We start from the raw sequence: 14,167 nt of genomic DNA, 5'->3' as shown, positions 1-14,167 counted from the left end.
CCAATCATGTTGCCAATTGACCTAATAAGTTGCAAATTGGTCCTCCAGCTGTTCCTTATATGTACGTTTAACTTTTCCGGCCTCTTATTGCTACCTGTCCCAACTTTTTTGGAATGTGTAGCTCTCATGAAATCTAAAATGAGCCAATATTTGGCATGACATTTCAAAATGTCTCACTTTCAACATTTGATATGTTATCTATATTCTATTGTGAATAAAATATAAGTTTATGAGATTTGTAAATTATTGCATTCCTTTTTTATTCACAATTTGTACTGTGTCCCAGCTTTTTTGGAATCGGGTTTGTACTTACTATGAACGTACTAGTGAATATACCAGTTATTTAATGCGTAAGTTACACATTACTTAGGTTGGGGGGATTCGGTTGTGTGTTATTACCCACACTGGTCTGTAAGTACTACATAGTTACTGTGTATATACCATTAGTAAGTACAGTAATGTGTCTTACAAGTTACCATAAATAAGTGTCTGTTATTACCCACACTTGTCCATAAGTACAACATAGTTACTGTGTATATACCATTAGTAAGTACAGTAATGTGTCTTACAAGTTACCATAAATAAGTGTCTGGTTATTACCCACACTTGTCCATAAGTACAACATAGTTACCATGTACATACCATTAGTAAGTACAGTAATGTGTCTGTTAGTTACAATATACTGATACTATAAGTAAGCGCCTGTTATTACCCAACACTTGTCTATAGGTACAAAGTAATTACCATGTATGTAAGAATTAACTCGATTAATTATAACTAAAGGGGTAATTAAATTACAGTGAATAAGAACCAAATCAACTGTAAATGATTACAGTTTTTTTATTTAACACTTCATCAATTATTCGTCCAGCGAAAAATCGAGGTTAAAGTATTTTACCAATTCTGGATAAAATATTATCCCGTGGCCATCAGTAATAATATTTTATTATGATTACTATATGAGCAAAAGTAGCCGGAATCTTTCAGTTTAAGGGCAACAATTTGAAACACAGCACAAGACACTTGTATGAGTGAAAATTCAAACAAGATTTTATTGAACTACTTCTATGATTAAAAGAAACTAAGGCTAAACACACACACACACACACACACACATACATTCGCGGAGTTGAGAGAGTGAGTTATGGAGAAAGTCCCAACTTCAGTGCTAATAATTAAAATCGCAACCTGAGAAAAATCACAAAAGTAGAGCTTTGGTTTGATTCTTTCTGTTTAAAGGATTTTCACCAGTTTCCAGCAAGAGAGAAAGAATTTTGCTTGTACCTGCGTTCGATTTGACAACTGAGGTAGTCAGGTTGTTCCGTGGCTCGTATCAAGCTGAAAGGGGAATCCCGACTTGGATTGGCTGTCTTTGAGGTGACGTCTCTCAGGGAAGCTGAGACCATTGGAAAGTACAGCAGTGTTTCTTATTAGTTTCCATGTACATACATGTCAGGTAAGTACCTTGTGTTACCACTCTTTTACCTGTATGTACAACATAATTACTATATGTGTACCAGGAAAGTACATGTACTGTAAAATAAAGTGCTACCGAGACTTCTTTTAAAAACATTATAATAGTAATGCGTCCAATCTTTTGACTGGTGCTGTAATTTAACATAGGCCTATACAAAATTTTATTCACATGATGTGCAATAATACGTGCATGCATGAGATCACAAAAATCATGTTTTTTTGTCAAGCGTGGACATTATATTAACGTATTCCTGTTATCAGCATGATCACAGAGGGTTTTTTTCACATAGCCTACCTGACTGAAAGGGCTCATTATGCGGGTCATTGTGTAGGTCTTTGTCTTCTCAGGTGTGAATCACAGCATTATTCATGAAGATTCACGTCTCCATGCATACTGTGTTTCTTGACAAAAAGTGTCTTACACAATTTAAATCAATATTTTATATATTATATATTATAATACTTCAGTCCTTTGAAGGGGAAATGAACGCCAGAACGGAAAATGCGTTTGGCCTGGCTCAAAGTTCTCTAGAATTGAACAATGCAACCAGAACCTTGGCTTCAGTCTTGCATCAATCGAGACTGGAACCCCCAGTGTTTGTGAATGATGGAAAAGTTCAACCTGATGACTGGCTTCTTCTCATAGATGCCTACAGAACTTCTTTGGGTCTCAGTGATGCTCAAATTTTGCTTGAATTGCCACGTTTCTTAGCTAAAGAGCCCAGGAAGTGGTTTATAGTTCTGAGTTCACATGTTACATCTTGGACACAGTCTGTTCAAGACTGTATTTCTCCCTTCGGATAACCAAGAGTGTGTCTGGAGAGGTATTCTTGACCACATTCAAGCTCAAGGAGAACCATTTCCAACGTTTGTTGCACACTTGTTATCTGAATTTAAGAAACTTCCAGAAACTTCACCACCTCCAGAACAAGAACAGATTGATCTTATCTGCAAGCATGCACTTGAGCGCTACAGAGTTGTTTTGTATGGTACACAAATTACTTCAGTCATAGACCTCTTGATGTGTGCCCATGAGCGGCACTCCACTCTCGGCCCTGACAGCCGTAATGAACCAGAGGTACAGAAAAGCAAAAGCATGCGAGAGACTTATTGTTTCAAAATTCTGCTCCTGGTTTCACATCTAGAAACTGTCCCAACTGCAACTTTGTGCAACAGACTGTCTTTTCCAGCCACTGACAAACAGACAAGTCCAGTTTTGAATGAGCCACAGAACCCTAAGGAGGAGGCTAAAGCCACGACATATGCAGAAATGGAGAAGAAAAAAACAAAATTCTGTTTGGCAGAAGGTAAACTTCAGAGGAGGGAGGACATTTCAACAAGGCAATTCTCCTTCCAAAAGATAAATGTGCCTCACCCTTATGTTGTGTCCCCACCTGAGTCACTTGTCCTTGGACATGTGGAGGACCATTCTTCTTCTTCATTTTGGAACACACTGTTTATTGTTAAAGTTAATTTCTGTCACAAGGCCATTGACGCAGCGTTGGACACAGGTGCCTCACTTTCGGCAGTTCGTACAAACATGATTTCTGATGTCTTGCAACATTCTCAGAAGGTTCAACCTTGGACATTTCCCCCAATTCAGCTTGCCTACAGTGCTGTTTGCACTCCAAATGGTATTGTCTGTCATTATACCTGATCTATCCTCTCCACTCATCCTAGGGATGGATTTTATGCTACGAGCGTCGGTTAGCATTCATGTCCCATCAAGGACAGTGACTCTCGGTGAACCTACACCACAAGAGGTTTGGAGTGAGTGGTTGGAGGCACCTGAGCTTGGAAGCTTGATGTTCTTGGATGTTTCCCAGTCTGCCTTGGATGAGAAAGTTGAGATGGCTTGTCTGAAAACGGAACAAAAAGAGGATTTGATGGACCTTCTTAAAGACTTTTGGAGCTTGTTTGACGGACACCTAGGGCATTGGCAAAGCACGAAATCAACACTGGTGATGTGAAACCAGTTCACCTCCCACCATACCGGAGCTCACTAGCTAAGAAACAAATAATTGAGGATCAAATTCAGATGATGCTTGAAGAAGACATCATCGAATCCTCTTCCAGTCCATGGGTAGCACCTGTAGTAATTGTCAAAAAGCCATGTGGAGACCACAGGTTTTGCTTAGACTACAGAGGCCTTAATCATCTGACACACAAGGATTCATACCCACTGCCCAGAGTCAACGAATCATTGGACTTCCTGGCTCGTGGAAAATTTCTTTCAACTCTTGATTTGGCTCGGGGGTACTGGCAAGTGTCAGTGGAGAAACAGTCAAGACCAAAGACAGCTTTCGCATCACACTGTGGCCTATTTCAATTCAAGGTTCTCCCTTTTGGACTCTGTAACGCCCCAGCTACGTTTCAGAGGGTAATGAACAATGTCCTCGCTGGCTTGGTCTATAAGTGCTGCGCAGTGTATCTTGATGATATCATCATCGCATCTCCGACCTTTGAGCAGCACTTGGAAGACCTCCGAGAAGTCCTGTCAAGACTAAAGTCAGCTGGTCTTACTCTCAAGCTGAATAAGTGTCAGTTCTGTTTGAGTGAACTTGTCTTTCTAGGATACAGGGTCACTCCGGTTGGTATTTCTCCTGACCCGAAAAAGCTTGAAGCAGTCACAGATTTCAGAACGCCGACAGATGTGAAACAAGTGAGAGGATTTCTCGGCCTCACAAGCTATTACAGACGGTTCATTCCGAAATATGCAGAGAAAGCCGAGCCACTTTTTAAACTCACCAGAAAGGAAACCCCATTCAACTGGGATGACAGTTGTCAGGCTTCAATGGATTACTTGAAAAACTGCCTTGCTTCTGAACCCATTCTGTGCCTCCCAGATTTCACACGCCCATTTTCCATCCACACTGACCCTTGTGACTTGGGCCTTGGTGCGGCTTTGATGCAGAAGGATGACATGGGGCGAGATGTAGTTGTTGCTATTGCAAGCAGGACATTGCACAAAGCCGAAAGACCGTACTCAACACCTGAGAAAGAGTGTTTGGGAGTGATTTGGGCTCTGGAACATTTCAGACCTTACATTGAGGGCCTTCATGTAACCGTTTATACTGATCACAACAGCCTGAGGTGGCTAATGAACCGTCCCAACCCCTCTGGACGACTGGCGAGATGGTCCTTGCGCCTACAGGATTTTGACTTTAATATTGTCCACAGGCCGGATGTTCAGAATAAAGTTCCAGACGCTATATCACACAGCCCACTGCCGAATTGTGAGGGCCCAATCGACATCCTTCTGCCGCATGCTGTCATAGCTGGGTTGGATCTGCGCAGTCTCTCCTCGGTCACAATCACAGACAAAGCGCAGTTGAGGCAGTTGCAAATTGGTGACCCAGTGGTTGGCAGTCTTCTTCGAAACCTTGAAGGGGGCAGTTCAGACAATGAACATGTCATTCATGATGGTCTGCTTTATTTTAGGGACCCTAAGGTAATCTGCAGTCTCCACCAAATGAAGCAGCTTAAGTTATATGGCCCAACAGTAATTCGACCTACTGTACTCAAATATTATCACGACCATCCTACAGCTGGCCACCTGGGTGTGACAAATACGCTGGCCAGGCTGAGGCAAAGGTTCTTTTGGCCCAAAATGGTGACAGATGCAAAAAGATATGTATATCTAATAATATCTAATCGTCTTTGTTGACTACTTTTCAAAATTGGTGGAAGTCAAGTTGAGTCAAGTCAAGTCACCTTTATTTATATAACGCTTTTGACAATGCAGATTGTGTCAAAGCAGATTTACAGTGATAACTGGTATATCATTTTGGCTGCACAGCAGCTCTTAAAGAAAATGGTGTCATTATCCATCTTAACCCTCTGGGGTCTGAGGATTTTTGGGCCCTGGAGAAGTTTTGACATGCCCTGACATTTGTGCTTTTTTCAGTTGTTCATAAACATATTAATGACAAAAGTGTCATTACACTGTATTCAGCACAAACTAGGCTACCATAATATGTGAGGAACATGTATGTACATGTTTGTTTTTTTGAAGGAATAACGTTTATGCGTGGTTATTGAAAAAACAAAAAAACTTAAGTCACTGAAATAAGACCAAAAAAATTTATTAAATCTGTGTTCACAAAACTTCTGGGTATTGGAGTTTGTAGACTAGAGTTTTTGCTTCAAAATTATGTAAAAATTATCCTGCCTACTCGTTCATATAAAACAATATAGATATTTAAATTTTGTAAGACACTTTTTGTCAAGAAACACAGTATGCGTGGATTCACATCATCATGAATAATGCTGTGATTCACACATGAGAAGACAAAGGATTCGCATAATGACCTCTAATGACCTGCATAATAATGAGCTCTTTCAGTCAGGTAGGCTATGTGAAAAAACCCTCTGTGAACATGTCTCAAGCTCATCATGGTGTATATCAAACATACAGAAAAAACAGCAATACTGTGAAATATTATTACATTTTAAAATAATGGTTTTCTATTATATACTTTAAAATAAAATGTATTTCTGTCATGCAAAGCGTCTGAACATTCATGTTACCTCTATGGCATTTCATATAGCCTTTTAGCTTAAAAGCTTAAAAATGGATTCTCATGTTTATATCAATTTTCTATACAGAGGAGTAATATTTATTCAATATTTATTGTCATCATTATGAGCACTGGATACTGTGTTTTCAATTCATACTTGCAGCCGGAGGGCGCTCTGTACACCTTTAGTCCACAAATTACTCTAAAGAAGAACAGGCCATGTGACTTTCCAGGAACTAACAGAGGCTTCCAGAGATCGCTAATCATGCCTATAACATACAGATAAACACTTTACAATAAATAAAAAGACAATAAATACACGATTGAGACGATGTATACATGTATTGCTTCAGAATTTGCGTCTGAATAGTGCTCACTCCATGGGCGTGGCCGCATTAGCGGATAATGAGCTGAATCACAGGCGTCTGACATGGCTCTCTTTTCATACAGATTACATAAACAGAGAATTTTTGTTTTCGATTTGACTTACACGATTTAAAACCTGACATTTCAACATTTCTTTAGACATAAGTCTCATTTTTTGTGATTAGTATTCACTAAGTTACAGTTCATTTTCTCAGAATGATCAGATTGGACTTCGTTCAGAGGGAGATAACAGATCACGCATCATGTTAGTTTTCTTTATTTTACAAAAAGCACAACATTTTGTACACAAATAAAAGAAGATATTTCACAGATTAAAATGGTGTATAACTCTTAATTGTATGTGCAACATTGACGGAGTATTTTGAGTCTCTTTCACACTGGTAAGAAAAAAACCGAGGTGGTATCACCGGTGATACCTCCGACTCGAGGGAGTTAAGTAAATTCAGTATTGATTCATTCCGATGTAAGAATCAATTGTTATTAATTTAGTTAATTTATCTATATCAGCACTGGAGTAAACAGTGATGTCATCATCCAGCTCAGTTCAGTTCGCATACAATGGTGTCAATGCAGGCAGATCAAAACACTGTTGAATATCAAATGTCAAGTGTCCCCAACTAAGCAAGCCAAAGGCGACAGCGGCAAGGAACCCAAACTCCAACAGGTGACATCAGGTGGCAAACAGGTGTTAAAATGGAGAAAAAACCTTGGGAGAAACCAGGCTCAGTCGGGGGGCCAGTTCTCCTCTGGCCAACAGCGAACAGTGCTTTATGATAGCTGCCTGAATCATAATAAATCAGATGGGATCGCAACAGTCAAAGTATTTATTCCAGTTCCATCCAGTTGAGGATCGTATTCATCACGCCGGTATGGACGGTTTGTTGAGGAACTGTGCCACTGGCTGTCGTGGATAATCTAGTTGACTCAATCTCTGCTGACACTTCAGGGCTGTGTTGTGGTCGTGTCAAGGCGCAGGTCCTCGATCTCACCTGAGAGACTAACAGAGAGACTAATATTAACGTAGATGCCATTCTTCTTCTGATGTAACGAGTACATTGGTGTTATAGGAAGTGTTCCTGGTTCCGGCTGACCTAATTTATGCAGCCTAACAATCCTTTAATGGATTTGAAAACATAAGTTGATAATGTGTTATGTGTATGCCAGGTTAAAGAGATGCGTTTTTAGTCTAGATTTAAACTGACAGAGTGTGTCTGCTTCCCGAACAATGCTAGGAAGATTGTTCCAGAGTTTAGGTGCCAAATAGGAGAAGGATCTACCGCCTGTGGTTGATTTTGATATTCTAGATATTATCAACTGGCCTGAATTCTGAGATCGCAATAGACATGAAGGACTATAATGCTTTAAGAGCTCGCTCAGGTACTGGGGAGCTAAACCATTTAGTGCTTTGTAAGTAATTAGCAAGATTTTAAAATCTATACGATGTTTAACAGGAAGCCAATGCAGTGTTGACAGAACTGGGCTGATATGGTCCTACTTCCTAGTTCTAATAAGAACTCTAGCTGCTGCATTTTGTACAAGCTGTAGTTTATTTATCAAGCGAGCAGAACAACCACCCAGTAGAGCGTTACAGTAATCTAGCCTTGAGGTCATGAATGCATGAACTAACTGTTCTGCATTTGTCATTGAGAGCATATGTTGTAGTTTAGATATATTTTTAAGATGGAAGAATGTGGTTTTACAGATGCTAGAAACATGGCTTTCAAATGAAAGATTGGTATCAAAGAGCACACCCAGGTTCCTAACTGACGACGAAGACTTAACAGAGCAGCCATCAAGTGTTAGACAGTATTCTACGTTATTACATGAAGTTTTTGGTCCAAAAATTAGAATCTCTGTTTTTTCAGAATTTAGTAGTTGGAAGGTACTGGTCATCCAATTTTTTATATCAGCTATGCATTCTGTTAATTTTGTGAATTGGTAAGTTTCGTCAGGGCACGAAGAAATATAGAGCTGAGTATCATCAGCGTAACAGTGAAAACAAACGGCATGCTTCCTAATGATATCTCCCAAGGGTAGCATGTACAGAGTGAAAAGCAACGGTCCTAGTACTGAGCCTTGCGTTACTCCATATTGAACTTGTGATTGATATGACATCTGTTAGTTTACTACTACAAACTGATAAGGGTCAGACAAGTATGATTTGAACCATGACAGTGCAATTCCACTAATGCCAACATAATTTTTGAGTCTATTTAAAAGAATGTTGTGATCGATAGTGTCAAATGCAGCACTAAGATCCAGCAACACTAATAGAGAGATACAACCATGATCTGATGATAAGAGCAAATCATTAGTAACTCTAATGAGAGCAGTCTCATACTATGGTACGGTCTAAATCCTGACTGAAAATCCTCACAGATACCATTTCTTTCTAAAACGGAACATAGTTGTGATGATACTGCCTTTTCTAGTATTTTTGATAGAAAAGGCAGATTAAAGATCGCCCTGTAATTGACTAATTCTCTAGGATCAAGTTGTGTTTTTTTAATAAGAGGTTTAATAATAGCCAGCTTAAAAGTGGAAGTGAGTGCAGTGCGGTCAGCGACAGCTCAAGTGGCAGCGAGTACGTTTCTAAGTGAGATATTTGCCCAACACGGTGCGCCAACCTATCTCATATCAGATCGTGGGACCCAATCTTTTTGAGCACGTGGTTGCTGCCCTTGGTACTGAACACCGGCTGACAACAGCGTATCACCCGCAACAAACGCCACTGAAAGGGTAAACCGCACACACAGAACTGCCATACGTGCTTACATGGAGGACAAGCACACTTCGTGGGACAAGTATCTTCCACAAATCTGTTTTGCTCTTCGAACGGCTTGCCATGAAAGTACGGGTCACTCTCCAGTTGTTATATGGCTGTGAGTTGGAGACGCCACTTGATTTGATAACACAGCCAAATACTGAGGGAGTGGATGATCCTGATGTGCCTTTTCCTGAGAGTTTGAGAGCTTCCCTGCAAGATGCTTATGATCAAGACCAGGTCTGCTCTAAGTGCAAGCCATGCCAAAAAGATACGTTATTATGACAAGAAGCGACGCATGGTTTCATATGCTGTGGGGGACTTAGTCATGGTTAAGACTCCTCCAAGATCTGATGCTGACGCAAACTTTACTGCTAAATTGGCCCCAGTGTATGCTGGACCATTTCGCATTTCTAAGAAACTGTCTAGTGTTAACTATAAACTTTCAAATGTTGACACTGGTGAGGCTGCTGGCGTGTATCATGTTGTAAATCTGCAGCCGTTTCATTCATGGGATACAGCCATGCCTACAGCAAATTCCTATGGTGATGTTGAGATGTCACTACCTTTGGACGTGGACTTTGATTCCCAAACAGACTGAGAGGAATCTGTTAATGCTGACCAAAGGGGTTGATACAGACTATTCAAATGAACCTTTGAATCGACACTCAGTTCTCCAGAACATTGCACTGAACAATCACTTGACCTTGTTCCTGATAGTATTGACGTTGAAGCTGTCTCTGGCTCTCATGACTTGGAATCTGATGCTGTTACTGCTGAACCTGCAAATCAGGGTCAGGGATGTTATGGACTGAGACAAAGAAAAGTTCCTAGAATTACTTCTGACTGGATTGTGAATAAGTGGACCAACCCCTACCATACACAAAGGTTTGACTTGTAGTGACGACAGACCAAGGTTCAGTGTTACTTAAATGTGTTAATTGTTTATGTTCATGCATATTCATGGTTCTCATCTAGGGAAAATTTAGTGTTTCACTTTTGTTTTGTGGTCATACTTTTCTCCAGTGTTACTAAACTAATGTACGCTGTGCTAACATGTATGCTTGTACTGTCTATACGTTATTCCTCTGCCCTGGTAACTTTTCAACTCCTTCATGTATGAGTGGTTGTTATGTACATGTGTTCCCTTTGCTGTGTACGGCTGAGGACAGCCTTTTTTTGGCCGGGGGAAATCTGTAACGAGTAGAAATATAGTGTGGCCCCTTTAAGAACCGCGTGCTCCCGTTGAACTGTTGTTGATCTGCATTGATTGTATGTGTGATCCGAGCACCGCATGTATGTGGGTTATTTTCAGTCTTTTTCTGTTGCTCCTTTTAAGTTTAGTTTATCAAGTAATGCTGTGGACGGCACAACACTTGTGACAGACAGCCACACAAGTTCCATGGGGAATAAAGCGCCGGTGGTGTAATTGCCAATCGCCTCTGTGAAGTCTGTCTAAATTCAAGTGAGCTATCCCTGTTTGCTCCATAACCACCGTGTTACATTATGTCGTTAAAACAACATCTTTTCTCTTAAAAACGAGATATGTTGTAAAAAGTCATCTTTTCTAGTAATAACGAGATATGTTGTTAAAACATCATAATTTGTACGTGACATGAACCTGTATCTGATCTATAATAGAGTTTAAATTTATAGCCTAGATCAGTTTATCAATTCAGTTCACATTTATTTGTACAGCGTTTTTCACAATAGGCTATAGTTTCAAAGCAGCTTTACAGGAAATGCATGTCAAGAGTAATCTGTTGACGACTCTGTGCAAGTTATGTAATTTCAGAAATGTACATGCATTTAACTAACAATGTTTTAATTTAAACAATGTATTAGAAACAATGAGCTCATTTAAGTAATTAATGTTAACAAAAGATTACGATGTCTAGAAAAATGTGTAGCCTATAGTAAACACTATACTAATAAAGCATAGCATACTATACAGAAAAATTGGTTTGTGCAGAAAGACACTCAGCATTACGAGCTGATCACAAATCACCCTCAGCCCTTTGCCACAAAGACAGAAACCTCCTCAAAATGTAGACATGAGCTAATAATGGGAAGTTGCATTAACAGGGACATAGACCTAGAGATCACACCTTGTTGAGAAACAGGAGGTTATTTGGATAGAGATCCTGGGAAAGGATCCACCCTCCACTGTAAGCAAGGTATATCTAAACTTTTAGAATCTTTATTACCTTTTGCTTTACTTCTGTGGAGACGAGACCATAGTACCAGTAGCACTGAATCATTTCAAATGAGACCAAACATGACTGTTAATTCACTTGCACACACATAGAACATTATAATTTTTATATAATCTTTCTAAGTGAACTAAGTGAAGGGAAAAATGTGTTAAGGTAAAGCAGTGGGGGAAGAAGGAACAAATGTGAAGGAAAGACACAAGGAAAAGAAGATTTCCTGCAACTTCACTCTGTGGGGTGTTGAGACAAATGGCTATGTGTTTGTGCTGTCCATATCTCAGGAGATCAAAGTATCTAGGTTCTGTTTGTCTTACACTATCATAGATTATTAAATTCTCCCCTCACAAATGTTTAATTTGGAACAATAAATAAATTAAGAACAGAAAACTCTCACTGTGTTTTGACAGCTGGTTTAAAAAATATATTTCTATTGAGGATCTATTGATCAATCTATTGAGGAATTCATGGTTGTAACTGATGCTATATCATTTGAACTCACTGAATTATTAAAAGAGAATATTGTTTCAAGACCAAATATCAACTTTACCAAATAAATGAATGTGCTCTTTCTGGAGGTATTACAGCAGTAATGTAGTGTTCTGAACAGTATCAAGTGTGTTGATGGTGCATTGTTTAGATAATAGTGTAATAGAGTTATGTAGAATACATAAGAAAACGCTTAATGTGCAAGTTCAAGACATTGCATGCATTCATGACCTGAGTGACAGATCAGAACCCACCAGTCTTCATTCGCATTCAGAGCATCACAAATGTGTTTGTATCATGGCAGACAAGCTTTAAAACAATTTTATTCTGATTTGAAAAGGAAAAAAAACATCATCATGTACTTCATCCCTCCCACTATTCATTAGTTCCACTTTACACAAACAAAATTTTTGAAAGTGATTACAGAAAACAAACAAATTTGAAAGGTATAACAGTAATGAGGTTGAATTGACGAAAAGTATTACATTTATATATTTTAATTATTAACCCAGAGGCCCATTCTTCGTATGTAGATTACTCTGTTATCTGAATTTTACTCCTGACGATTTGACATGATCCAGGATTGTTAGGTTCTTCAAAGCTCAAACCTGCTCAGGATCAGGCTTATTTTATGTAAACAGGATTAGATCTTTTTAATTCAATGTGATCCGTAAAGTCTGTCCCAGCCACTGCTACTTTCTTACAAGCGTACCCTAATGTGAAACAGGGACAATAATAATGATTTAAAAATACATTTGCAAATAATATTGTAATGTTCTGTAGTCTCTCATAATGTAGACACAACCAGTTTTACTCGTAGAGATTTATCCCTGAGGGAATAATTATCTAATAATTTCATTGGAGTCTCACACACATGATGTACAGTTAGTTAGTCTAAGCTGTGCATTCATTTGAATGGTGACAGCTATTATTGGAGTGGCTTGATGCAGCACAGGAAATGACAATATCTGTAAAAATGCTGTGCCATTAGAAAAATGTTCTTGACTCTTAAGAAACTTTAATTAATGCTGTCACTTAACATCTGTCTCAAAGGTAAAATTAAATGAATTGCTAATTACAACATTAAAGTAAAAATGTAAAGCCTGTACAAATTCTAGAAATCATGAAAAATGGAAATACTTGGAATCATGTAACAAACAGTACATTTCATTTATCTATTATAACTTGTCGTTTTGGTCGCTTGGCTGTTTCCTTATAAAGGTCCAAAAATTTGTCAAGGTTTTCATCAGGTTTGTGATTTTCTTTTTTAATATGATAATACATTGCTGTCTTGCTGCCAGCCAATCATTGTATTGCTGATCGTGGTTTTGTATATCGATATATCTGCTTTTTCCAATAAACAAAAGAACTGTGTAATCTCAGACAACTTTATTTTAGACAGGATATTTTAATCAAATCCACAAATTCGTTAGAAGAACCAAATTAGCCAGAGTTCAGTTATCACGATTAGAAGATCTGGCATCTGTCAAATCATCATGTATTAAGCAAAGAACGGACACCACCACCTTATACCCTACACCAGGGGTTCCCAAACACATTCCTGGAGCCTCCCCAGCACTGCACATTTTGCATGTCTCCTTTGTCTGACACACCCATTTCAGGTCTTGGAGTCTCTACTAATGAGCTGATGATCTGAATCAGGTGTGTTTGATCTAAGAGACATGGAAAACATGCAGTGTTGGGGAGGCTCCAGAAATGTATTTGGGAACCCCTGCCATACATCAAAACACAGAGCAAAATTAATGGGATGTTGATAATGAGTGATGATTTATGAAATAATAGTAGTTTTAAAAAGAACTTTTTTAAAATCTTGAGAAAACAAGCTGTCAAAAGATCATGAGAAAAAAAGTATGGCCTCTCTAGGCTTCCGTATAAGCAAGAATTTTGTTTTGTATTTAAGCTGTTATTCACTACCGTGTCTTTACATCTTAAGTTTACGCTGGCTGAAAACACTTCAGTTAGGGTTTACAAAATTTTTCCACAGATATTTTCTCAAATTGAAACACTGTTGGGAATTCTGTCTGGTGACAAATACTTATAGGGTAATTTTAACTCATCATTTCGGTTGTTTATGAACTTGGTCACTTCACCAAGGTTCTTGCGGAAAGTTTCCAAGGCATTCTTGACAGGCTGCTCAGTGAAGTGGTTGTCTGGATACATACCTAAAAACAGCTGGTGAAAAGACAGTAGGCTTTTTTCACATAAATTATATTTTATAAATATTTTAAAAGTTCTTTTTCTTTTATAAACTGGTATGAAATGCATGTATTTGGGCATTGTATACAGCAAGAAGACATTTT

The 14,167-nt window shown here is 38.7% G+C and overlaps 2 protein-coding genes across 4 annotated transcripts in view; both read right to left on the bottom strand.

Moving 5' to 3' along the window:
• LOC127508751 (NACHT, LRR and PYD domains-containing protein 3-like) overlaps positions 1-14,167 on the bottom strand; it is a 360,258-nt gene that overhangs the window by 88,204 nt on the left and 257,887 nt on the right. The window lies entirely within an intron of this gene.
• Positions 12,152-14,167, bottom strand: part of LOC127508776 (polyunsaturated fatty acid 5-lipoxygenase-like) — an 86,883-nt gene continuing 84,867 nt past the window's right edge. The window contains exon 14 of the mRNA XM_051887147.1: positions 12,152-14,039. Coding sequence (XP_051743107.1) covers positions 13,860-14,039 — 180 coding nt within the window. The 3' untranslated portion in view covers positions 12,152-13,859. The remainder of the gene's footprint in view (positions 14,040-14,167) is intronic.

This window comes from Ctenopharyngodon idella, chromosome 3 (assembly GCF_019924925.1).
Source record: "Ctenopharyngodon idella isolate HZGC_01 chromosome 3, HZGC01, whole genome shotgun sequence".
Lineage (NCBI taxonomy): Eukaryota > Metazoa > Chordata > Actinopteri > Cypriniformes > Xenocyprididae > Ctenopharyngodon > Ctenopharyngodon idella.
The sequence above is the reverse complement of the archived record's forward strand: the minus strand, read 5'-3'. Positions and strand labels throughout refer to the sequence as shown.